The sequence below is a fragment of the Procambarus clarkii genome, chromosome 24 (genome assembly GCF_040958095.1).
Source record: "Procambarus clarkii isolate CNS0578487 chromosome 24, FALCON_Pclarkii_2.0, whole genome shotgun sequence".
NCBI classification, from domain to species: Eukaryota; Metazoa; Arthropoda; class Malacostraca; order Decapoda; family Cambaridae; genus Procambarus; species Procambarus clarkii.
The window spans coordinates 1,332,792-1,360,093 of NC_091173.1; the positions used below are offsets into that span (position 1 = coordinate 1,332,792).

A 27,302-nucleotide genomic window follows, 5' to 3' on the forward strand; every position below is an offset into this window, starting at 1 on the left:
GTAATTACGAAGCAATAAGATGCTTTTCCTTCAGGGACTTATTTAGTCTGGTTATAACATACTAAGAAGGTTAGGTAAGGTCGGTGTTTTCTATAAAGCTTTTCAAGGTAAACTAGTATATTTAGTATGTCACATATGCACGTATTTAATAAGTCAATATTGACTATAAGAAAGTGCGAGAACGGGTTGCTGTGTTAGTCCAGAAGCCCTTCGATCAGAGTATGAAAGTCCTTGAACTCCTAAAAACAGACTAAATAAGTCCCTGAAGCCTTAGGACCAGACTAAATAAGTCCCTGAAGCCTTAGGACCAGACTAAATAAGTCCCTGAAGCCTTAGGACCAGACTAAATAAGTCCCTAAAGCCTTAGGACCAGACTAAATAAGTCCCTAAAGCCTTAGGACCAGACTAAATAAGTCCCTAAAGCCTTAGGACCAGACTAAATAAGTCCCTAAAGCCTTAGGACCAGACTAAATAAGTCCCTAAAGCCTTAGAACCAGACTAAATAAGTCCCTGAAGCCTTAGGACCAGACTAAATAAGTCCCTAAAGCCTAAGGACCAGACTAAATAAGTCCCTAAAGCCTTAGGACCAGACTAAATAAGTCCCTAAAGCCTTAGGACCAGACTAAATAAGTCCCTGAAGCCTTAGGACCAGACTAAATAAGTCCCTGAAGCCTTAGGACCAGACTAAATAAGTCCCTGAAGCCTTAGGACCAGACTAAATAAGTCCCTGAAGCCTTAGGACCAGTCTAAATAAGTCCCTAAAGCCTTAGAACCAGACTAAATAAGTCCCTAAAGCCTTAGGACCAGACTAAATAAGTCCCTGAAGCCTTAGGGCCAGACTAAATAAGTCCCTAAAGCCTTAGGACCAGACTAAATAAGTCCCTAAAGCCTAAGGACCAGACTAAATAAGTCCCTAAAGCCTTAGGACCAGACTAAATAAGTCCCTAAAGCCTAAGGACCAGACTAAATAAGTCCCTAAAGCCTTAGGACCAGACTAAATAAGTCCCTGAAGCCTAAGGACCAGACTAAATAATTCCCTAAAGCCTAAGGACCAGACTAAATAAGTCCCTAAAGCCTAAGGACCAGACTAAATAAGTCCCTAAAGCCTTAGGACCAGACTAAATAAGTCCCTGAAGCCTTAGGGCCAGACAGGTTTCCGTGCACATAAAGTTCTCTCACCAGACTGTTTAGGTTGGAACACTGTATGCAAACTGGTGCACGTCCGCATGCGGCCATGCTTGCCCCCAGCAGCAACAACAACCTTGCTCACTAATATGGAGAGAGTTGAAGGTCGCAGCTGGGAATAAAGATGAGATGCGAGCCGTCGGCGGACACCTGTAAGATGACCATCTTGGTGGTTGTCAAGGGCCGGTCAAGATCCTCCGTCACATCCTTCTTCTTGACGGTCAACACTGTAACCTGTCTTGACTGTAACCTGTCTTGACTGTAACCTGTCTTGACTGTAACCTGTCTTGACTGTAACCCATCTTGACTGTAACCTGTCTTGACTGTAACCTGTCTTGACTGTGTGACGATAATCTCCTTCAAGAGATTGAGCCTGCTCTTCCCTCCATAATTACGTCGTCGAAATTATATAAAACGACTATGGAAGACATGTCCAACAACGACAACAACACCAGCAAGGCTTGCCAGGGTGAGCAAAACGTATGCAGCCAGCCACCTGTTCGGACTCAAACCACCAAACTACATGTTGATCGCTACCGGCTCCGCTGATTGGTCGCCGGTCTGGCTGCACCTGCACTCGCCCCCCCCCATACTACTTGATGTCTGGGGTCGCCACGACCTCAGACCTCAGAATATTCGGTGCTCTCGTTGTCACCACTCCTCCCGGCTAGACGTTAGCGTGTACTGAGAGAAGTGGTGGCTTAAAGCCAATATTCCAACACCTCCCATTTACTTTTTGTATTGCACTTCTTGTTATTTTGCCTTAACGTAACTTTTCATTGTGTCATTTAATTTTTCTTATTATTTTGATTGATTGATTTTATTATACGAATTTGTTTGTCCATTTTTTCATGTTTTGATTTATTTAACGTAATTAAAATTTCATTGTTAAAATTTACTTGTGTTTTGTGTGTCTTCTCCTTACCTTACCACAGACGAAGTTCCAGTTTTTTCTTTTTTTTTTATAACTATGTGACGAGGCCATACCCCTAGCCTTAAACAGCCGAACACCAACGCGTTACCGTCACAACTGTAACCCATCTTGACTGTAACCTGTCTTGACTGTAACCTGTCTTGACTGTAACCTGTCTTGACTGTAACCCATCTTGACTGTAACCCATCTTGACTATAACCTGTCTTGACTGTAACCTGTCTTGACTGTAACCTGTCTTGACTGTAACCTGTCTTGACTGTAACCCATCTTGACTGTAACCCATCTTGACTATAACCTGTCTTGACTGTAACCTGTCTTGACTGTAACCTGTCTTGACTGTAACCTGTCTTGACTGTAACCTGTCTTGACTGTAACCCATCTTGACTGTAACCTGTCTTGACTGTAACCTGTCTTGACTGTAACCTGTCTTGACTGTAACCTGTCTTGACTGTAACCTGTCTTGACTGTAACCTGTCTTGACTGTAACCTGTCTTGACTGTAACCTGTCTTGACTGTAACCTGTCTTGAGTGGACACTGTCTTGACTGGGGAGACAGGGGGGGGGTGATTCTCAGGAGAAAGCTCTAAGCCAGAATGACAATATGGCATTTATAAGAGATATGAGGACATGTTGTTGGGATATGAGGACATGTTGTTGGGATATGAGGACATGTTGTTGGGATATGAGGACATATTGTTGGGATATGAGGACATGGTGTTGGGATATGAGGACATGTTGCTGGGATATGAGGACATGTTGTTGGAATATGAGGACATGATGTTGGGATATGAGGACATGTTGCTGGGATATGAGGACATGTTGCTGGGATATGAGGACATGTTGTTGGGATATGAGGACATGTTGTTGGGATATGAGGACGTGTTGTTGGAATATGAGGACATGTTGCTGGGATATGAGGACATGTTGCTGGGATATGAGGACATGTTGTTGGGATATGAGGACATTGTTGGGATATGAGGACATGTTGTTGGGATATGAGGACATGGTGTTGGGATATGAGGACATTGTTGGGATATGAGGACATGTTGTTGGGACATGAGGACATGGTGTTGGGATATGAGGACATAGTGTTGGGATATAATATAACGCTATGTATTTATATTATAACACTGATTATATTAACCCTAGAAGACACTGATTAATACTGAGTAACACTTCCTACTGGTTGCACTTAGCAACACTTTACTGAGGTAAAATGTGGTGATACTAGTCATTAAAACACTGGTAATTGATATGCAATATAATATGAACTGACATATAGTGTACCACTGGTGGCTACACCAGTGGTGTACCACTAATGGTTACCCCGGGGACCAGTGGTACCTTCCCAAGGAAATGCTAAACAGAGAAACTTGTTAATTAAACCACTGCCACCATCCTGCCTGCCACTTAGCTATATCAAGCAATGAGGCAAGAATCATTGTGTGGCTGTTGAGAGTCCTCTTATAGCTGGCATTAATTACTGACCGGGTGTTAACAAATCTGAACTCAGAGGATAGGAGGTTCCAACAATTGGTGCAGATGGAAAGTTTAACATGGGTTTATTGAGAACAAAATATGATATTGACTAAAGTATAAGTCCCTACACTAACACTGGCAACTGTTTAGACATTACACGTGGACAATATCATAGACCACACACATTACCTTCTGGGTCCTGCTACACGACCTGGGTGAGTCTGTCTGTCTCCTGAGGCCCGCTTCATGACCTGCGGCCCACACTGCCTCTTCCTCCAGACCTTTGATTTCTTTATTTGATTGTTGCCGCCGGAGGCGGCTAGTTTATTGTGCACCCCATACTCATTCTGTGAGCGATAGCGCAAAAAGCTTATTTATCCATTATTATCCAGCCCTCCAACACTCTCTCCTAACTCTCATACAGGACTATATATATATATATATATATATATATATATATATATATATATATATATATATATATATATATATATATATATATATATATATATATATATATATATTGTGATGGGAGAGTGTTGGAGTGTAGATGTTCGGCAGTCCTCCAATGGCAGGTGTCAATGCCTGGTCACACTTACAAAAAAAAGGTAGACTGCTTGCCTGTTGTCTGTGGTAAGTGAGAGGGAGGAACACGTAAAACACAAAGTATGAACAATGAAACTTTAATTTTTACTTTAAACATAAATAAAAATAAAGACAAATCTCGGGGAAATGAATAGTGCAATTAAATAACAAAGATAAATGCAAAAACAATGTGAGACAAAATAGTGAATGGTAAAATGGTGCTGAGAATATTGGCTATGGCTGAGGCCTCCCTTAGTATACAAAAGCCAGAGAGCTTAGTATGCCAGAGAGAGATGTCAACTCTTAGAGTACAAAGAATATTCTGAAGTTGATGGCTGGTCCAGGCTCAGACGTCGACTCAGGTAGATGACGCTGAGGTGCAGGTCGGCGAGTCACCAATCAGGAGCAAGCAGGCTGGGATGGGTAGTTGGCTGGTTGACGACGAGCCGGCGTGGAGGGTGTGTGGAGTTGGGGGGTTTAGGGTATGTTTTGCCTCCTGGTCAAAACGTTTTGTGCTACTGGTGGACGTATCTTAAATGTAGCATCTTATACTTGTAGACTTAACGTAACTTTCGGTAGGGAAGAGCAGGCTCAATCTCTCTTGAAAGAGATTATCGTCACAACTCTCCCCTGAAGCCTGCGGTTCCGGGTGAAGTTACGTCTTCAGGTGGTAGAGTGGTAGGTGGAGCAGCCTCCACCTCATAGACTCTGGAGAGGGCGTCTGCTATGATGTTGTCAGAACCCTTGATGTAGAAGATTTCCAGGTTGAAATTCTGCAGATATAAAGCCCATCGTAGAAGCCGTTGATTGTTGAATTGGGCTTGCTACAGGAAGCGTAGGGGATTGTGGTCCGAGTAGATGGTGGTAGACCGAGTATCTTGCAGGTACGGTTCGAAGTGCTGCAAGTTCAGGACGATGGAGAAGAGCTCCTTTTCGATCGTGCTGTAGTTCCTCTGGTGTGGTTTTAACTTGTAGCTGTAGTAGCTAACAGGTAGAATCTCCTCGCCTCGTTGTTGCATCAGGACGCCCCTGATGCCGGTACCACTGGCGTCGACATGGAGGATGAAAGGCTTCGTGATATCTGGCGAGGCGAGAATAGGATTTGAACAGAGCAGGAATTTAAGTTGTTCAAAAGCAATGGTTTGCTGAATGGTCCAATGATACCGTTGCTTGGGGCTGGTTAAAGTGATCAATGGTGTCGCCACCGTACTAAAGTTCTTCACAAACCTACGGTATTAGGAGGCAAGACCAAGGAAGCGCAGGAGCTGCTTCCTGGTGGTAGGCTGTGGGTAATGCTGGATGGCTTGAGTGTGTATGTTTAACGGAGCTATGCTGCCACTCCCTATCACATGACCCAGATAACGCACTTTACCTTTGGCAAAGGTGGACTTGCCCAAGTTGATGGTGAGGCCGGTTGTCAGGAGCTTGGCAAACAATCGTTGCAGCTGGAGCAGATGTTCGCTCCAGGTGTTAGTTGCCACAACGATGTCATCCAAGTAGGCGTAGGTGTCATCGAAGCCATGGATGACGCGGTTGACAGCTCGCTGGAAGGTGGCTAGGGCATTACATAGTCCACATGGAAGGCGTTCATATCTGTAAAGGCCAAAGGGAGTGGTGAAGGCAGATATTTCCTTAGCTCGCTCCGTCAAACATACTTGGTAATATCCTTTTAGTAAGTCCAGCTTCGATAGGTACCGCGCATTACCAATGGCGTCAAGGATGTCATCTATTCTAGGTAAGGGGTACGCATCCTTGACAGTCACAAGAGTCAATTTCCGGTAATCGGTACATAACCTCACCTTACCATGCGCTTTCGGCACCAAGATGCAGGGTGAGGCCCAAGGGGACTCACAAGGGGGTGGCCAGCCCATGATCTAGGAGGTACTGTACCTCAGCACGCATAACTTCCTTTTTACTCGGGCTGATTCGGTAGAAAGGTTGACGAATCGGCCGGGTGTTAGGGAGTAGCTGGATGTCGTGCTGAACCACATTACACTCCTGTGGATCATCGCTGAACAACTTCTGATGTTCCTTGAAGATTCTGATGAGAGGAGCACTATTACTGTCCTGCAAATAGGTATGAAGATTAGTAAGGATTTCCGAGTTGGAAAGCAGCGACTCAGTGTTAGTGCTTCCAGGAGGAGAAGCAGGGAAGGTCTCACTGTGGAGGTATGGACCTTTAAATGTGGATAATGATACCAACACAGTAGGGGGAGTACCTTGATACTGCTTCAGGAGGTTGACGTGGCACAACTGGGTCTTCCGCCGCCTATCTGGAGTCTCAAGAACGTAGTTGTGGTTGTTTCTGCACTCCTTGATGCGGTAGGGTCCTGAAAACTTGTTTTGCAATGGAGAACCTGGGATAGGAAAATATGCCAACACGAAGTCTCCTGGTTTAAATTTCCTTAATTTGCTGCGTTGGTCAAAATGAGTCTTCATCCTCTCCTGAGCTTTCAACAGATTGTCATTAGTAAATTTACTTACTCTCTCTAGAATGTGTTTTAAGTTTTGAAGAAACTGGGGCACATTCTGAGGGTCACTGAAGGTGGCATTACGTAGAGTCTTTGAAAGCTTTGAGAGGAGTACGGCACTTACGTCCGTAGAGCATCTCATAAGGAGATACTCCTAGAGACTCATTGGGGAGACTTCTGAAAATGTACATAATGAGGTCAAGTTGTTTATCCCAGTCCTTCAAGGTGTCATTGCAAAATTTCTTTAGGAGTGCTTTAATAGTCTGATGACTACGTTCAAGAGAGCCCTGTGAAGCAGGATGATAGGGGCTGGACAGTACCTGTGTGATGTTGAACTCTTCCAGTGTCTTCTTGAAGAGATCACTGGTGAAGTTGATGCCACAGTCACTTTGAACCTCTCTTGGAAATCCATACTGGGTGAAGATCTTCAATAGGTGTTTCACCACAGTAGCAGCCGTAATGTTCTTTACTGGAACTGCTATGGGGAATCTGGTGGTAGGACACATGATAGTTAATATATAGACGTTGCCAGGACTGGTCCGGGGTAAAGGACCAACACAGTCTATGATGAGTCTGTGGAAAGGTTCTGCAGGCACCTGGATGGGTTTTAATGGAGCCTGGGGAATTGAGATGTTAGGTTTACCTGCCATCTGACATGTATGACACTGTTGTACGTATTTTTTAACGTCTTTTACCATACCTGGCCAGTAGTAGTCTTGTCTGATTCCGTGGTAGGTTTTGTTAAAACCGTAGTGAGAAAGAGCTCCGTGGGCCAGGTGTAGAATATCGGGCCGTAGGCTGGTGGGAATCACTAGTTGTTCGACATTGGCCCAATCGTCGTCCTCCTTCAGCTTGCTGGGTCTGTATCTGCGGTTGAGCAACTCATTCTCTAGGAAGAACCCAGGGATACTGTCAGGTTGAGTCTCAGCCTGGAAGAATAATGGTGTTAATGATTGATCTTCCCTCTGTAACTTACGGAACTCCAATCTGGTAAGATTTGGGGGTAGATTCTGAGGGTCTTGAGGGACAGCGGTAGCAGTAGAGTCAGCTGGTTACGGTCGTGCAGCTTGTGCACGGGTGGTCACCAAAACCGGAGGAGAAACTTGATCACTTTCTTGAACCTCTGCTGAAACATACTCAAAGATGGGATTATCCATTACAGAGGTACACACCTGGGGTTTGTCCGTGATGATCAGGTTGGGCGGTTGCAGATCTTCTGTCAAGTCTTTGCCCAGAAGTTGCACTCCAGGCATGGGAAAAGGCTTTTCCCTGATGGCGACTTGGACTTCACCGGTCACGAAGGGACAATCCAGGTGGACTCTGGCAAGTGGATAAGGAGTGGTAGCAGTGAGGTCAGTGATAAGGACGGTTTCCCCAGTGTAGGTGATGTTAGGCACAGCTGATTTCAATATAATAGACTGAAGAGCCACTGTGTCCCTCAAGATCTTCAATTTGAAACGTCCCTCTGAATCTGTACCGTTGGTAGAGACAGTTCCAGGATACAGGTGTTTACTGAAGAGAGAAAGATCATTACCATGAACACCAACATTCATCACAGGCTTACCGGACTTAGGAGGAGTCTGTTTGGGTTTAGTAGATTCATTGCTCTTGTATTGAGCCTTCACACATCTATCTATGGTATGTCCATAGAGTTTGCAATACTTACAATACAATTGTGAGCTCGCTTGATCTGTACTCACTTTATCATAACTGTACCAAGACTTCTTACTGGAAGGTGGTGATGGTGTCAGCCGGTGGATGAGGCTGTAGGTGTCAGCCGACTTCGCACATTTGATGTAGTCGGTTTCTTCTTTATCTGCTAGATATAAACGGACGGAAGGGGGAACACGTCTCAAGAATTCCTCAACTAGCATGAGGTTGATGAGTTCTGCAAATGTAGAGACATGTGCTGCTTCCAGCCATTTCACAAAATATCTTTTCTTGGTATTGGCAAATTCTGGAAAGGTGGTGGTACTTGCCTTTAGATGATCACGGAATTTTCGTCTGTAGCTTTCGGTGGAGAGAAGGTAGGCGTCCAAAACTGCTTGCTTCAGGGTCTGGTAGTCATTCTCAGACGCTAAGGTACTGAGAGTAACTGCAGCTCTACCTGTAAGATGCACTCTGAGAAGGGTAGACCATTGATCTGCAGGCCAGCTAAGTTTATTAGCTAGGGTCTCAAAGGTGGTAAAAAAGACATCAATCTCTGTCTCAACGAATGGTGGCATTAACTTACTTGCATGGGAGACATTGAAACTTACGGGAAGACTAGCGGTAGCTTGTTGGCGCTGAGTGTGGTGTGAAGTCTCCAACGTGAGCTCTCGTTGACGACATTCTATAACCATATCCGCTTGCTGTTTGTCATGCTCGCGTTGTATCTCCAGGTGACGATGTTTTGCTTCAAGCTGTACTCTCTCACGCTCTCTGAATAGTGCAGTCTCACGTTCTTGCTCTTCTTTCCTCATTGCAGCTTCTCTTTCCCTCAGTTGTAGAGCTTCTTTCGCCAGGGCCGCCTCTCTTTCTTGCTCTTCTTTCCTTATTGCAGCTTCTTCTTTCCTAATTGCAGCCTCTCGTTCTTTCATGTGGATAGCTTCTTGCTGTTGCTCCCTCTCAAGTTTTGCAAGTTCGAGCTTGAGTTTTATAGTTGCCAGATCATGTTTATCTGCAATAGAATAAGTTTCGTGAGTTTCAGAGTCAATTGTCCCTTCATCTAAGAGGTGATCCATTAATAAGTTATGCAATTCATTTTTGTTGGCTCCATGGGGAACATCTAGTTGATACTCGTGTGCAAGAGTTAGTAATTCAGTCCTCTTGGCACGACATAAGGTCCCTATTTCACCTGCTGGATCGTTACGAAAAGCTTGGAGACGAAACATGGTGAAAGATAGCAAATAAATGTACAATGAATATAGTTGTGATATGGTAAATGTCAGAAACAGGATAACGTGGCAACTGGTAACTATCCTGTGGAATTTTAATCTTTAACAATTAAAGTTAATTTTTAGGATGTAAATGATTAGTCAATCAAAATCGCAGGAAATCTTGTACCCGGTACTCAATGTAAGAGAATAAGGGCAAGAAAATCCTACTAAATAAGTGAAACTGAGTTTCTAAAACAAATGAAACATTTAATTGCTCCAAAAGTGAATAAGGTAGTCCAAGAATGTAGGCATACTTTGCCGAGTCTATAGGACATAAGCAAGGGTTTCCCACTAAATGAAATATGATACTTACAGAATTAGCGAACTTTGTGCTCTGAAAAAAGAAAGCTAATTCCCTACCTAAGTAAATATCATCATCTCAGACCGACGTGTAGGGGTGCGAGTGTCAACTGGTGACGAGAACTGCTGCTGAGGTCCCAACTCAGCAACGTAGTCCGTGCTAGAGGAACTATGGCCCTCTTGTCCTCCTTCGGTCGGATTGCAGAAGATAGGGTGCTTTGACCCGAAGACAAACCAAAGTACCAGGGTACCACAATGATGATCTGCTGATAATGTGAGAAATATCCTAGGGACAAAAGGTGGTAAACACGAGTAATAACACGGAGGGAGGGATGACCAATTAAGAGAATGACTGCGGCCTACAGTCACCACGTAATCCAAAGTTATCCCACACTCACCATATGCTACCCTCGGAATGCACAATACACACAGCACCATATAAATATGAAAATTAATGATAATATTGAAAAGCAACTTTAGCAAAGCGAAGTACGCTTACCACAAATTGATGTTCTAGTACTAGTACCTGAGTGAAGATCCCGGACAGGCCCCCATAAAATGTGATGGGAAAGTGTTGGAGTGTAGACGTTCGGCAGTCCTCCAATGGCAGGTGTCAATGCCTGGTCACACTTACAAAAAAAAGATAGACTGCTTGCCTGTTGTCTGTGGTAAGTGAGAGGGAGGAACATGTAAAACACAAAGTATGAACAATGAAACTTTAATATGTACTTTAAACATAAATAAAAATAAAGACAAATCTCGGGGAATTGAATAGTGCAATTAAATAACAAAGATAAATGCAAAAACAATGTGAGACAAAATAGTGAATGGTAAAATGGTGCTGAGAATATTGGCTATGGCTGAGGCCTCCCTTAGTATACAAAAGCCATAGAGCTTAGTATGCCAGAGAGAGATGTCAACGCTTAGAGCACAGAGAATATTCCGAAGTTGATGGCTGATCCTGGCTCAGACATTGACTCAGGTAGATGGCGCTGAGGTGCAGTGTGCAGGTGTGCGGTCGGCGAGTCACCAATCAGGAGCAGGCAGGCTGGGATGGGTAGTTGGCTGGTTGACGACAAGCCGGCGGGGAGGGTGTGTGAAGTTGGGGGCTTCAGGGTATGTTTTGCCTCCTGGTCAAATCGTTTTGTGCTACTGGTGGACGTATCTTGAATGTAGCATCTTATACTTGTAGACTTAACGTAACTTTAGGTAGGGAAGAGCAGGCTCTCTGGCTCTCTGGCTCTCAGGCTCTCTCTTGAAAGAGATTATCATCACAATATATATATATATATATATATATATATATATATATATATATATATATATATATATATATATATATATATATATATATATATATATATATATATATATATATATATATATATATATATATATATACATATTTTTATATGGAAGGGAGTACCACCTCTGGCTGGAAGAAGGGGGACCCATAGCCTCGGAGGAAACCACACATAACGCCATAACGCATTGCAGGGAATGTAGGTCCCCTCCAATACAGTTTTTGTGTGCTTTCTCCTACCACCTATATATATATATATATATATATATATATATATATATATATATATATATATATATATATATGTGTGTGTGTGTGTGTGTGTATATCACGAAAATAAACACGTGATTAAAAATGTGACAATGTCAGACCACGGAGGAAAAATGAAACAGGAATTTCCTTAAGTACTTTCGTATATTAATTAAACTCCTTCTCCTCTCCTCCTTCCGGTTTGACTCCTTCTGAAGATGTATTAATATACGAAAGTACTTAAGGAAATTCTTGTTTCATTTTTCCTCCGTGGTCTGACATTGTCATATATATATATATATATATATATATATATATATATATATATATATATATATATATATATATATATATATATATATATATGTCGTACCTAGTAGCCAGAACGCACTTCTCAGCCTACTATTCAAGGCCCGATTTGCCTAATAAGCCAAGTTTTCCTGAATTAATAGATTTTCTCAAATTTTTTTCTTATGAAATGATAAAGCTACCCATTTCATTATGTATGAGGTCAATTAGTTTTTATTGGAGTTAAAATTAACGTAGATATATGACCGAACCTAACCAACCCTACCTAACCTAACCTAACCTATCTTTATAGCTTAGGTTAGGTTAGGTATCCGAAAAAGTTAGGTTAGGTTAGGTTAGTTAGGTTAGGTAGTCGAAAAACAATTAATTAATGAAAGCTTGGTTTACTAGGCAAATTCGGCCTTGAATAGTAGGCTGAGAAGTGCGTTCTGGCTACTAGGTATATATATATATATATATATATATATATATATATATATATATATATATATATATATATATATATATATATATATATATATATATATATATATATATACCCAAAAGCTGCCACACTTCATATCAGCTGGAGAAGGGGGAGGGGGTGCTGATGCTAACCTACATTGAGGCTTGTAAGGCTTGTAAGTGGTCCTCCCACACGTGCATAAACTTTCAAGAATTTACCATTAAGATGTTTGACAGCCATCATACACCTCTTCAAGGATGGGAATTATTAATTACGGGAGTGCAAGAGGGAAGGAACGTTTTCCTCACCCGAATGTTTACACAGCCAACACTCACCGTGCAAGTGGCTGACCTCGGACCTGGCAGAAAGGGGTAGGTCCCTAGATATTTACACATAGGACTCTGGGAGTATAATTCCATTAACAATATTTGACAAGATTATCATGATTAATATCACCTATTTGAAGCTTGCTGACTAAGGCTATCCAGGAACATTATATTTAACTTTGCAAGACGATCCAGAGGTCATCAGAGCTGACCTCTTAGAGAAGGCTTCCCTGAGCTTTGGGGGGAAGGCCATGGGATATACAATGAGGACATGGAGTTGGGATATGAGGATATGGAGTTGGGATATGAGGACATGGAGTTGGGATATGAGGACATGGAGTTGGGATATGAGGACATGGAGTTGGGATATGAGGACATGGAGTTGGGATATGAGGATGTCATGGGTGTAACAGCCATGACACGCCCCACCCTCGAGATTACACCCAGGAAAGCCTTATCCAAGAGGTCAGTCCAGAGGAGTCTGGCCTGATTCTGGGATATGAGGCAGGATATGAGACAACCAGCCATATATCTCATTATTTACTTAATGAGATAACAAAAGATAACAATCAAAAAGAGATAACCAATTACTAAAAAAGCTTAAAACACGGTTAATAATAAAGGCGATGTAATGGCGATCAAAACATTTACAAAGTGGAGCAACCAGGGAACATTTACAAACTGGAGCAACCAGGGAACATTTACAAACTGGAGCAACCAGGGAACATTTACAAACTGGAGCAACCAGGGAACATTTACAAACTGGAGCAACCAGGGAACATTTACAAACTGGAGCAACCAGGGAACATTTACAAACTGGAGCAACCAGGGAACATTTACAAACTGGAGCAACCAGGGAACATTTACAAACTGAAGCAACCAGGGAACATTTACAAACTGGAGCAACCATAGAACATTTACAAACTGGAGCAACCAGGGAACATTTACAAACTGGAGCAACCATAGAACATTTACAAACTGGAGCAACCAGGGAACATTTACAAACTGGAGCAACCAGGGAACATTTACAAACTGGAGCAACCATAGAACATTTACAAACTGGAGCAACCAGGGAACATTTACAAACTGAAGCAGCCATCGAACATTTACAAACTGGAGCAACCATAGAACACACCCTCTCAGCGCAGTGAGAGGGTGTGATAGCCGGAGCTCCTGAGTGTAGTTATATTATCATAACAATAGGGAAGTTGTGGTGAAGAAACTGATGAGTCTGGTTGGGGCTCTGAGGACAGAGTTGGACTCTCTACGGGAGGAGGTGCGACAGCTGAAACAACAACAAGAAGGAACGAAGGAGGAGACCAGTAGTAAAAAGACCTCGTCTTGGAGAGTTGTAAAGGACAGGGGCCTTAAGAAGACTTTGATAAAGCCCCCTACAGACGCCCTCAGAATGTTTAATTCATTTGCCGTATTGGAGGACGAGTGCTGTGGTGAGACTGTGGATCACGCATAAGGGAAAGCAACGACGTGCAGGCCACTCAGAGAGTAAAGGAAGTACCTAAGCGAACTTTAGTTGTGGGAGATTCACAGATAAGGTATTTGGATAGAACGTTTTGTGCTAGAGATAGGGGGAACAGGTTAAGGGTTTGCTATCCCGGAGCTGGTATTGGTGATATTATAAACAACATGAATGATATTAAGGCTGGAAATGGGAACAATCCAGTTATTTGCATTAGCGCGGGAGGAAATGATGTTGGTCGAGTTAGGAGTGAGGAACTGATTCAGAGGTATAAAACAGCAATTGAATTAGTTAGGAGCAAGGGAGGAATCCCGATCATATGTGGCATTCTTCCAAGAAAGGGAGTGGGAAATGAATGGATGTCGAGGGCACTTGGTATCAATTGCCGGCTGGAAAGATATTGCAAATCAAATGCAATATCTTTCATAGAGAACTGGGAAAACTTCTATGGAAGAAATGAAATGTATGCTCGTGATGGGCTGCATCTATCGGGGGCTGGGGTTGTTGTTGTAGCGAACTCGTTGGAACCAGTGGTTAGAGGTGTTTGTTTGGGTTTAAACTGTTAGTAGATAGAGGTATGGGAATCGATTTGGAGGAAGGAGGTAATAAAAGTATGTGTTTGTGGGAGAAAGGAATTGGCAAAGTGATCAGGGAAAGAGAAGGGCCTCAAAATAACAATTCACTTAGGGTATATTACACTAACAGTAGAAGTCTAAGAAATAAAAGTAACGAATTAAATGCTCTTGTCTGCACAGAAAAAATAGATTCTTTGTACTTACCGAAACGTGGATGAATGTAGAAAATAGAGAACTATTAGCTGAATATCAAATAATATCAAAAAAAAATTCTTAGGCTATTAAAATCAACTTTTCGAAAATCTGGCACTTTAACAGAATTTTCTCCTACAGGTCTATTCCATTCTATGATAAATCTGATTTCTTTGTGATCACTGTTCCCTAGCTCACTCCCTATTTCGATGTCATAAATTTGTGTTTCCCTGTTAGTTAACACTAAATCTAAAATATTATTTTCCCGTGTTGGTTCCTTAATGTGTTGCGTAAGAAAGCAATCGTCAATTAATTCTAGAAAATCTTCTGCTTCACTATTCCCTGTTTTGTTCAACCAGTTTTTTCCACTAAAATTAAAGTCACCCATGACATAAATACTGTTAGATCTAGATGCCCTAGATATTTCATCCCATAGATGCTTTGCTTCCATTCTGTCTAAATTTGGTGACCTATATATAACTCCTATTATAATATTATTTGCTTTTTCGTTTAATTCTATCCAAATAGTTTCTGTGTGTGGCTCAGTTTTGATTCCCTCTTTGAGACTACATTTCAAATTGTCCCTAACATATATGGCTACTCCACCTCCTCGTCTAATATATCTATCTGTGTGAAATAGTTTAAATCCATTTATTTGATATTCAGCTAATAGTTCTCTATTTTCTACATTCATCCACGTTTCGGTAAGTACAAAGAATCTATTTTTTCTGTGCAGACAAGAGCATTTAATTCGTTACTTTTATTTCTTAGACTTCTACTGTTAGTGTAATATACCCTAAGTGAATTGTTATTTTGAGGCCCTTCTCTTTCCCTGATCACTTTGCCAATTCCTTTCTCCCACAAACACATACTTTTATTACCTCCTTCCTCCAAATCAATTCCCATACCTCTATCTACTAACAGTTTAAACCCAAACAAACACCTCTAACCACTTCTTCCAACGAGTTCGCAACAGCAACAACCCCAGCCCTCGATAGATGCACCCCATCACGAGCATACATTTCATTTCTTCCATAGAAGTGTTCCCAGTTGTCTATGAAAGATATTGCATTTGATTTGCAATATCTTTCCAGCCGGCAATTGACACCAAGTGCCCTCGACATCCATTCATTTCCCACTCCTTTTCTTGGAAGAATGCCACATATGATCGGGATTCCTCCCTTGCTCCTAACTAATTCAATGGCTGTCCTGAATCTCTGTATTAGTTCCTCACTCCTAACTCGCCCAACATCATTACCCCCTGCACTAATACAAATAATGGGTTTGTTTCCATTTCCCGTCATAATATCATTCATGTTTCCAACAATATCACCAATTCCAGCTCCCGGATAGCAAACCCTTAATCTGTTCCCCCTATCTCTGGCACAAAACGTTCTGTCTAAATACCTCACCTGGGAAACTCCCACAACCAAAATTCGCTTCGATTCTCCCTTTTCTTTTCGAGCAGTTTGAGGGACCTGCGCTTCAATGCTCCTCGTTGCTTTGCCTCCTCTTTGAACATAAACATAAGAACATAAGAACAAAGGTAACTGCAGAAGGCCTATTGGCCCATACGAGGCAGCTCCTATTCTATAACCACCCAATCCCACTCATATACTTGTCCAACCCGTGCTTGAAACAATCGAGGGACCCCACCTCCACAATGTTACGCGGCAATTGGTTCCACAAATCAACAACCCTGTTACTGAACCAGTATTTACCCAAGTCTTTCCTAAATCTAAACTTATCCAATTTATATCCATTGTTTCGTGTTCTGTCCTGTGTTGATACTTTTAATACCCTATTAATATCCCCCCGGTTATGTCCATTCATCCACTTGTAAACCTCTATCATGTCACCCCTAACTCTTCGCCTTTCCAGTGAATGCAACTTAAGCTTTGTTAATCTTTCTTCATATGAAAGATTTCTAATTTGGGGAATTAACTTAGTCATCCTACGCTGGACACGTTCAAGTGAATTTATATCCATTCTATAATATGGCGACCAAAACTGAACTGCATAATCTAAATGGGGCCTAACTAGAGCAAGATATAGCTTGAGAACCACACCAGGTGTCTTGTTACTAACGCTGCGATTAATAAATCCAAGTGTCCGATTTGCCTTATTACGAACATTTATGCATTGATCCTTTTGTTTTAAATTCTTACTAATCATAACTCCCAGATCCCTTTCGCAATCCGACTTCGCAATCACAACACCATCTAGCTCGTATCTTGTAACTCTATCATCATTACCTAACCTCAGAACTTTACATTTATCAGCATTAAACTGCATCTGCCAATCCTTTGACCATTTCAAAACCCTATCTAGATCAACTTGAAGTGATAGTGAGTCCTCCTCCGAATTAATTTCCCTACCGATTTTCGTATCATCGGCAAATTTGCAAATGTTGCTACTCAAACCTGAATCTAAATCATTTATATATATTATAAACAACAGAGGTCCCAGGACAGAGCCTTGAGGCACTCCACTTACAACATTTTCCCACTCTGACTTGATTCCATTTATACTAACTCTCTGTTTCCTTTGGTATAGCCATGCCCTAATCCAGCTTAATATAGCACCCCCAATACCATGAGACTCTATCTTTTTAATCAGTCTTTCATGTGGCACTGTATCAAAAGCTTTGCTAAAGTCAAGGTATACAACATCGCAATCCTTACCACTATCAACTGCCTCAACAATGCTAGAATAAAAAGATAACAAATTTGTTAAACATGAACGGCCATTTATAAAACCATGTTGCGACTCAATTATTAATTTATGTTTTTCAAGATGAAGACGAATTTTATTTGCTATTATAGATTCGAGTAACTTTCCCACAATAGACGTTAGGCTAATTGGTCGATAGTTAGACGCAAGTGATCTATCTCCTTTCTTAAAAACTGGTATCACATTAGCAACTTTCCAAAACTCTGGCACTCTGCCTGACTCAATTGATTTATTAAATATGGTTGACAGTGGGTCACAAAGCTCCTCTTTGCATTCTTTAAGCACCCTGGCAAACACTTCATCCGGCCCTGGGGATTTGTTTGGTTTGAGTTTTACTATTTGTTTAAGAACATCCTCCCTGGTAACTGTTAAACTCGTCAACCTGTCCTCGTCCCCACCCACATAGACTTGTTCGGCTGAAGGCATATTGTTAAGTTCCTCTTTAGTAAATACAGATACAAAATATTTATTAAAAATACTACTCATCTCTTCATCACTATCTGTTATTTGACCTGTCTCAGTTTTTAATGGACCTATCCTTTCCCTAGTCTTAGTACGATATAACTGAAAAAACCCTTTAGGATTTGTCTTTGCTTGCCCTGCTATGCGAACTTCATAGTTTCTTTTTGCTTTCCTTATCTCTTTTTTAACATTTCTAACCAGTTGTACGAATTCCTGTTCTAAAGTGACCTCCCCATTTTTAATCCTTTTGTACCAAGCTCTCTTTTTACCTATAAGGTTCTTCAAATTCTTTGTTATCCACTTTGGGTCATTAGTATTCGATCTATTCAATTTGTATGGTATACTACGTTCCTGTGCTTTGTTTAGAATATTCTTAAATAAGTTATATATTGAATCCACATCGAAATCCCCATTTAAGTCACCTATCGCTGGGTCCATGCCTCGCTCCAAGACCGGCCCACACCCCATACCCAAGACTTTCCAATCAATTTGACCCAAAAAATTTCTTAGGCTATTAAAATCAGCTTTTCGAAAATCTGGCACTTTAACAGAATTTTCTCCTACTGGTCTATTCCATTCTATGCTAAATCTGATTTCTTTGTGATCACTGCTCCCTAGCTCACTCCCTATTTCGATGTCATTAATTTGCGTTTCCCTGTTAGTTAACACTAAATCTAAAATATTATTTTCCCGTGTTGGTTCCTTAATGTGTTGCGTAAGAAAGCAATCGTCAATTAATTCTAGAAAATCTTCTGCTTCACTATTCCCTGTTTTGTTCAACCAGTTTATTCCGCTAAAATTAAAGTCACCCATGACAAATACTGTTAGATCTAGATGCTCTAGATATTTCATCCCATAGATGCTTTGCTTCCATTCTGTCTAAATTTGGTGGCCTATATATTACTCCTATTATAATATTATTAGCTTTTTCGATTAATTCAATCCAAATAGTTTCTGTGTGTGGCTCTGTTTTGATTCCCTCTTTGAGACTACATTTCAAATTGTCCCTAACATATATGGCTACTCCACCTCCTCGTCTAATATATCTATCTGTGTGAAATAGTTTAAATCCATATATTTGATATTCAGCTAATAGTTCTCTATTTTCTACATTCATCCACGTTTCGGTAAGTGCAATAATATCTATTTTTTCTGTGCAGACAAGAGCATTTAATTCGTTAATTTTATTTCTTAGACTTCTACTGTTAGTGTAATATACCCTAAGTGAATTGTTATTTTGCGGACCTTCTCTTTCCCTGATCGTTTTGCCAATTCCTTTCTCCCACAAACACATACTTTTATTACCTCCTTCCTCCAAATCAATTCCCATACCTCTATCTACTAACAGTTTAAACCCAAACAAACACCTCTAACCACTTCTTCTAACGAGTTCGCAACAGCAACAACCCCAGCTCTCGATAGATGCACCCCATCACGAGCATACATTTCATTTCTTCCATAGAAGTGTTCCCAGTTGTCTATGAAAGATATTGCATTTGATTTGCAATATCTTTCCAGCCGGCAATTGACACCAAGTGCCCTCGATATCCATTCATTTCCCACTCCCTTTCTTGGAAGAATGCCACATATGATCGGGATTCCTCCCTTGCTCCTAACTAACTCTATGGCTGTTTTATACTATTTGGATTGGATTAAACGAAAAAGCTAATAATATTATAATAGGAGTAATATATAGGCCACCAAATTTAGACAGAATGGAAGCAAAGCATCTATGGGATGAAATATCTAGAGCATCTAGATCTAACAGTATTTATGTCATGGGTGACTTTAATTTTAGCGGAATAAACTGGTTGAACAAAACAGGTAATAGTGAAGCAGAAGATTTTCTAGAATTAATTGACGATTGCTTTCTTACGCAACACATTAAGGAACCAACACGGGAAAATAATATTTTAGATTTAGTGTTAACTAACAGGGAAACGCAAATTAATGACATCGAAATAGGGAGTGAGCTAGGGAGCAGTGATCACAAAGAAATCAGATTTAGCATAGAATGGAATAGACCAGTAGGAGAAAATTCTGTTAAAGTGCCAGATTTTCGAAAAGCTGATTTTAATAGCCTAAGAAATTTTTTGGGTCAAATTGATTGGAAAGGCTTGGGTATGGGGTGTGGGCCGGTCTTGGAGCGAGACATGAACCCAGCGATAGGTGACTTAAATGGGGATTTCGATGTGGATTCAATATATAACTTATTTAAGAATATTCTAAACAAAGCACAGGAACGTAGTATACCATACAAATTGAATAGATCGTATACTAATGACCCAAAGTGGATAACAAAGAATTTGAAGAACCTTATAGGTAAAAAGAGAGCTTGGTACAAAAGGATTAAAAATGGGGAGGTCACTTTAGAACAGGAATTTCTACAACTGGTTAGAAATGTTAAAAAAGAGATAAGGAAAGCAAAAAGAAACTATGAAGTTCGCATAGCAGGGCAAGCAAAGACAAATCCTAAAGGGTTTTTTCAGTTATATCGTACTAAGACTAGGGAAAGGATAGGTCCATTAAAAACTGAGACAGGTCAAATAACAGATAGTGATGAAGAGATGAGTAGTATTTTTAATAAATATTTTGTATCTGTATTTACTAAAGAGGAACTTAACAATATGCCTTCAGCCGAACAAGTCTATGTGGGTGGGGACGAGGACAGGTTGACGAGTTTAGCAGTTACCAGGGAGGATGTTCTTAAACAAATAGTAAAACTCAAACCAAACAAATCCCCAGGGCCGGATGAAGTGTTTGCTAGGGTGCTTAAAGAATGCAAAGAGGAGCTTTGTGACCCACTGTCAACCATATTTAATAAATCAATAGAGTCAGGCAGAGTGCCAGAGTTTTGGAAAGTTGCTAATGTGATACCAGTTTTTAAGAAAGGAGATAGATCACTTGCGTCTAACTATCGACCAATTAGCCTAACGTCTATTGTGGGAAAGTTACTCGAATCTATAATAGCAAATAAAATTCGTCTTCATCTTGAAAAACATAAATTAATAATTGAGTCGCAACATGGTTTTATAAATGGCCGTTCATGTTTAACAAATTTGTTATCTTTTTATTCTAGCATTGTTGAGGCAGTTGATAGTGGTAAGGATTGCGATGTTGTATACCTTGACTTTAGCAAAGCTTTTGATACAGTGCCACATGAAAGACTGATTAAAAAAATAGAGTCTCATGGTATTGGGGGTGCTATATTAAGCTGGATTAGGGCATGGCTATACCAAAGGAAACAGAGAGTTAGTATAAATGGAATCAAGTCAGAGTGGGAAAATGTTGTAAGTGGAGTGCCTCAAGGCTCTGTCCTGGGACCTCTGTTGTTTATAATATATATAAATGATTTAGATTCAGGTTTGAGTAGCAACATTTGCTAATTTGCCGATGATACGAAAATCGGTAGGGAAATTAATTCGGAGGAGGACTCACTATCACTTCAAGTTGATCTAGATAGGGTTTTGAAATGGTCAAAGGATTGGCAGATGCAGTTTAATGCTGATAAATGTAAAGTTCTGAGGTTAGGTAATGATGATAGAGTTACAAGATACGAGCTAGATGGTGTTGTGATTGCGAAGTCGGATTGCGAAAGGGATCTGGGAGTTATGATTAGTAAGAATTTAAAACAAAAGGATCAATGCATAAATGTTCGTAATAAGGCAAATCGGACACTTGGATTTATTAATCGCAGCGTTAGTAACAAGACACCTGGTGTGGTTCTCAAGCTATATCTTGCTCTAGTTAGGCCCCATTTAGATTATGCAGTTCAGTTTTGGTCGCCATATTATAGAATGGATATAAATTCACTTGAACGTGTCCAGCGTAGGATGACTAAGTTAATTCCCCAAATTAGAAATCTTTCATATGAAGAAAGATTAACAAAGCTTAAGTTGCATTCACTGGAAAGGCGAAGAGTTAGGGGTGACATGATAGAGGTTTACAAGTGGATGAATGGACATAACCGGGGGGATATTAATAGGGTATTAAAAGTATCAACACAGGACAGAACACGAAACAATGGGTATAAATTGGATAAGTTTAGATTTAGGAAAGACTTGGGTAAATACTGGTTCAGTAACAGGGTTGTTGATTTGTGGAACCAATTGCCGCGTAACATTGTGGAGGTGGGGTCCCTCGATTGTTTCAAGCACGGGTTGGACAAGTATATGAGTGGGATTGGGTGGTTATAGAATAGGAGCTGCCTCGTATGGGCCAATAGGCCTTCTGCAGTTACCTTTGTTCTTATGTTCTTATACCTCTGAATCAGTTCCTCACTCCTAACTCGACCAACATCATTTCCTCCCACGCTAATGCAAATAATGGGATTGTTCCCATTACCAGCCATAATATCATTCATGTTGTTTATAATATCACCAATGCCAGCTCCGGGATAGCAAACCCTTAACCTGTTCCCCCTATCTCTAGCACAAAACGTTCTATCCAAATACCTTATCTGGGAATCTCCCACAACTAATGTTTGCTTAGGTACTTCCTTTACCCTCTGAGGGGCCTGCGCTTCCTTTCTCTTCGTTGCTTTCCCGTTTGCGCGATCCACAGTCTCTCCACAGCACTCGTCCTCCAAAACGTCAAATGAATTAGAGGTTGCTATGGCGTTTGAAGGCGGCTTTATCAAAGTCTTCTTAAGGCCCCTGTCTTTCACAACTCTCCAAGACGAGGTCCCTTTACTGCTGGTCTCCTCCTTCGTTACTTCTCGTTGTTCTTTAAGCTGACGCACCTCCTCCCGCAGAGAGTCCAACTCTCTCCTCAGGGCTCCCACTAGAGTCACCAGGTCCTTAACTACAACTTCCATATTGCTATGATAATATAACAACGATGAACAACAGGTTCACCACAGCACTCGTCCTCTAATACGTCAAATGCGTTAAAAGTCCTTAGGTGTAGGCTATTAGTTGTCGGTTTTGCCAGGGTCTTCTTAAGACCCTTGTCTTTCACAACTTGCCAAGACGAGGTCTCCTTACTACTGGTCCTGTCAGTCCTACTTAATGAGGTCCCGTCAACACTGGCCTCCTCCTTCGTTTCCTCCCGAAGTCTCAGCCGTCGTACCTCCTCCCGCAGGGAATCCATCTCTGCTCTCAGAGCTCCAACCAGACTCACCAAATCCCTCACTAATCCTTCCATTATTGCAATAATAATGTTACTAGAATCGGAGCTCCAGCTAACACAACCTCTCACTGTGACTGCTTCAAGTCACTGTGCTTCAAGTTAATCTAGATAGGGTTTTGAAATGGTCAAAGGATTGGCAAATGCAGTTTAATGCTGATAAATGTAAAGTTCTGAGGCTAGGTAATGATGATAGAGTTACAAGATACGAGCTAGATGGTGTTGAGATTGCGAAGTCGGATTGCGAAAGGGATCTGGGAGTTATGATTAGTAAGAATTTAAAACAAAAGGATCAATGCATAAATGTTCGTAATAAGGCAAATCGGACACTTGGATTTATTAATCGCAGCGTTAGTAACAAGACACCTGGTGTGGTTCTCAAGCTATATCTTGCTCTAGTTAGGCCCCATTTAGATTATGCAGTTCAGTTTTGGTCGCCATATTATAGAATGGATATAAATTCACTTGAACGTGTCCAGCGTAGGATGACTAAGTTAATTCCCCAAATTAGAAATCTTTCATATGAAGAAAGATTAACAAAGCTTAAGTTGCATTCACTGGAAAGGCGAAGAGTTAGGGGTGACATGATAGAGGTTTACAAGTGGATGAATGGACATAACCGGGGGGATATTAATAGGGTATTAAAAGTATCAACACAGGACAGAACACGAAACAATGGATATAAATTGGATAAGTTTAGATTTAGGAAAGACTTGGGTAAATACTGGTTCAGTAACAGGGTTGTTGATTTGTGGAACCAATTGCCGCGTAACATTGTGGAGGTGGGGTCCCTCGATTGTTTCAAGCACGGGTTGGACAAGTATATGAGTGGGATTGGGTGGTTATAGAATAGGAGCTGCCTCGTATGGGCCAATAGGCCTTCTGCAGTTACCTTTGTTCTTATGTTATGTTCTTATGTAATTTATACCCATTGTTTCGTGTTCTGTTTTGTGTTGATACTTTTAATACCCTATTAATATCCCCCCTGTTATGTCCATTCATCCACTTGTAAACCTTTATCATGTCACCCCTAACTCTTCGCCTTTCCAGTGAATGCAACTAAAGCTTTGTTAATCTTTCTTCATATGAAAGATTTCTAATTTGGGGAATTAACTTAGTCATCCTACGTTGGACACGTTCAAGTGAATTTAGATTATGCAGTTCAGTTTTGGTCGCCATATTATAGAATGGATATAAATTCACTTGAACGTGTCCAGCGTAAGATGACAAAGTTAATTCCCCAAATTAGAAATCTTTCATATGAAGAAAGATTAACAAAGCTTAAGTCGCGTTCACTGGAAAGGCGAAGAGTTAGGGGTGACATGATAGAGGTTTACAAGTGGGTGAATGGACATAACAAAGGGCATATTAATAGGGTATTAAAAGTATCAACACAAGACAGAACACGAAACAATGGGTATAAATTGGATAAGTTTAGATTTCGGAAAGACTTGGGTAAATACTGGTTCAGTAACAGGGTTGTTGATTTGTGGAACCAATTACCGCGTAACGTGGTGGAGGTGGGGTCCCTCGAATGTTTCAAGCGCGTGTTGGACAAGTATATGAGTGGGATTGGGTGGTTATAAATAGGAGCTGCCTCGTTTGGGCCAATAGGCCTTCTGCAGTTGCCTTTGTTCTTATGTTCTTATGATTGTTTCAAGCGTGGGTTGGACAAGTATATGAGTGGGATTGGGTGGTTATAAATGGGGGCTGCCTCGTTTGGGCCAATAGGCCTTCTGCAGTTGCCTTTGTTCTTATGTTCTTATAGTTTGGGTTAGGTTGGGTTGAGCTAGTTTTGGTTAAATAAGTTCCAAAAAACCGAGGGCGAATTGTCCTGATTACTATATTACTTATATCCCATCAACTAGGAGAGAACTGATTCCTTCAAAAAGTATATAATCGTATGGTATTATGTATAAAGAAAGAATTTCAAGTACATCCTTTAATTGGAAAAGATAAGCAAAACATAAATGGAAAATGTAGAAGATTAGTTCTAAGCATAAAAAATAAGATATAGTACCAAAAAACATTGGAACCAAAAAAGCGTCGGGCTCATACAAGCTCGACGCTTGTATGAGCGTCGGGCGCCATTTTGTCAGGAGCAAAAAGGTGAGGTGAGTGTCCAAACACCAGCATAAAACCTTGACACAAACTGCACCTATTCCAGTATATCCCTTCACGATCATAGATCACGTTTACTTCCAAAAAAAATATCCACTTACGGGCTATTCATGTTCGTGTCATCTCTCCGATTTAATCTTCAATCAATCTGCATCTATCATAAAGAAGCATCACCATTGACCGCCAAGTCCTCACATCAAGTCTAACTCTAAGAAACAACACTCAAGCCGTGCCTAAGCGGCAACATTGACCCTGACGACTTCACCACTTATGCAGTCATCCTCAGGAAAAACTTTCACACAAACTGCACCTATCAAAAAGAAGATGAAGACTTACCGGTGTCCAGAGTGTGGGAAGGTATTGACTCATCTTGGAAGTGTGAAGAGGCACATGTCAGTGCATTCAGGTGAAAAACCTCATGTGTGTCCAGATTGTGGGAAGAGATTTCGTCAGCTTGGAACTATGAAGCGTCACATGTTTGTGCATTCAGGTGACAAACCCCATGAGTGTCCAGAGTGTGGGAAGAGGTACAGTCGTCTTGCAAGTATGAAGTGTCATATGTTTGTACATTCAGGTGTCAAACCCCATGAGTGTCCAGAGTGTGGGAAGAGATACAGTCGTCTTGGAATTATGAAGGCTCACAGGATGGTGCATACAGATGAGAGACCTTTTGAATGTGCTGAGTGTAGTAAAAAATTTAGAAATCGTGGAGCTATAATAGAGCATATGATAGTACATTCAGGTGAGAAGCCTCATGAATGTCCAGAGTGTGGGAAGAGATTCAGTCGTCTTGGACATATGAAGAGGCACACGCTGATACATTCAGATGTATCAGCGTGATTCTAAGCACTTGATTCAGTGTGTGGCAAATGATTCAGAGAATGTTGAAGGATAATGAGGCACGTACTTGTATATTATTAACTTACATTAATGTAATAGTGTGCTATCACAATGTCAGTTAGATGTCTTGCAGAGGTAATTATGTTATATTTTATTAGAGAAATACACTTCACACGAAGTGCAAAGATCTAAAGGCATTTTATAATTTTGCTCATTTATGAAAGTTAGATGTTCCTCATAGACCCGGTAAGAAGTAGAGGAGCCGTCACTGTTGGCTCCTAGAAGAAGTTAGATGACCAGGCAAGGGAGAAGGTGTCTAAAAGACCTCAAAAGTTTTTAATGAGTCTTTTCTTCATATTTCATTTAATAATTATATACTTCCGGAAACCTTGGCGTAGTATCCAAAATTTGCTTACTGTAGGGGCAACCTGCACCTGTCGCCCAGTTGTGTGGGTGTGGAGCAAGACTAGTAACTGTGTGACTCACCAAAGATGAGCGTAGACACTTTGTATAGTGACTGTTTTTTATATAAAACTGACTGATTTATTTATTTGTGTAACTTTATTTTACTGTTTTATTTATTTGTATAATCCTCCAGAACAAGTATTGTATACCCCTTCCTTCTGAAGATGTAATAATATACGAAAGTACTTAAGGAAATTCCTGTTTCAATTCTTCCTCCGTGGTCTGACTCTGTCATATATATATATATATATAGGGGTACCACCACTGGTTTAATTAAAGGGACCCACATCCTCGAAGAAGAAAATAAATAGTGTTCAGAGAAAACCTTGTGGATTCTCACTGAATACTTTAATCTTTTCCTCTCCTACCACCCCTATTAATATTTTTTTATTTGATTTTATTGCAATGCTACAGTTTACAGAAAACACACACTTATATAACAATATACCAATCAGTGTTCGAAGACCTCGTCCAGCTCCTCGGGGGTCGGGTGCGTACCCAAGATACAGCACGCATTTCCCCTCTGAACAGCGACACTGAGGCGCTGGAACATAAAACTGGCCGCTCTTGGGTCTCTAGTCTTCCCAATGAGTTCCTCGCCCAGCTCCTTCAGGAACTTAAGGGCACATTTACCCCAGGCGCCCAGTGTCTCAGAGCCTATTGGCACGAACCTGTAACAACGTTCTAGGTCCCTGTACTTGTTAGTTTTCTGGGTCTCCCTGAAAGTGGCCGCTCCGCCTCCCTCAGCTTTGCTGTAAGGTAGATAGGTACCAGCCAATGTGGATGCACACGTGTTGTCCCACACG

General features: G+C 41.0%; 1 protein-coding gene across 1 annotated transcript; it reads left to right on the forward strand.

Moving 5' to 3' along the window:
- Nucleotides 1-12,775: 12,775 nt before the first annotated feature.
- On the forward strand, nucleotides 12,776-26,031 carry LOC138368176 (zinc finger protein 16-like). Its single transcript, XM_069330600.1, has 3 exons — nucleotides 12,776-12,969; nucleotides 13,708-13,952; nucleotides 25,478-26,031. Exons 1-3 carry the CDS (start codon nucleotides 12,776-12,778, stop codon nucleotides 26,029-26,031), a joined length of 993 nt encoding a protein of 330 aa, XP_069186701.1.
- Nucleotides 26,032-27,302: the final 1,271 nt, after the last annotated feature.

Coding starts and splice junctions, on each gene's coding strand:
- LOC138368176 (XM_069330600.1), top strand. CDS start 12,776: ATGGAGTTGGGATATGAGGATATGGAGTTGGGATATGAGGACATGGAG. Junction 12,970..13,707: donor AGGAAAGCCTTATCCAAGAG/GTCAGTCCAGAG, acceptor TCATAACAATAG/GGAAGTTGTGGTGAAGAAAC. Junction 13,953..25,477: donor ATTGGAGGACGAGTGCTGTG/GTGAGACTGTGG, acceptor AGTCATCCTCAG/GAAAAACTTTCACACAAACT.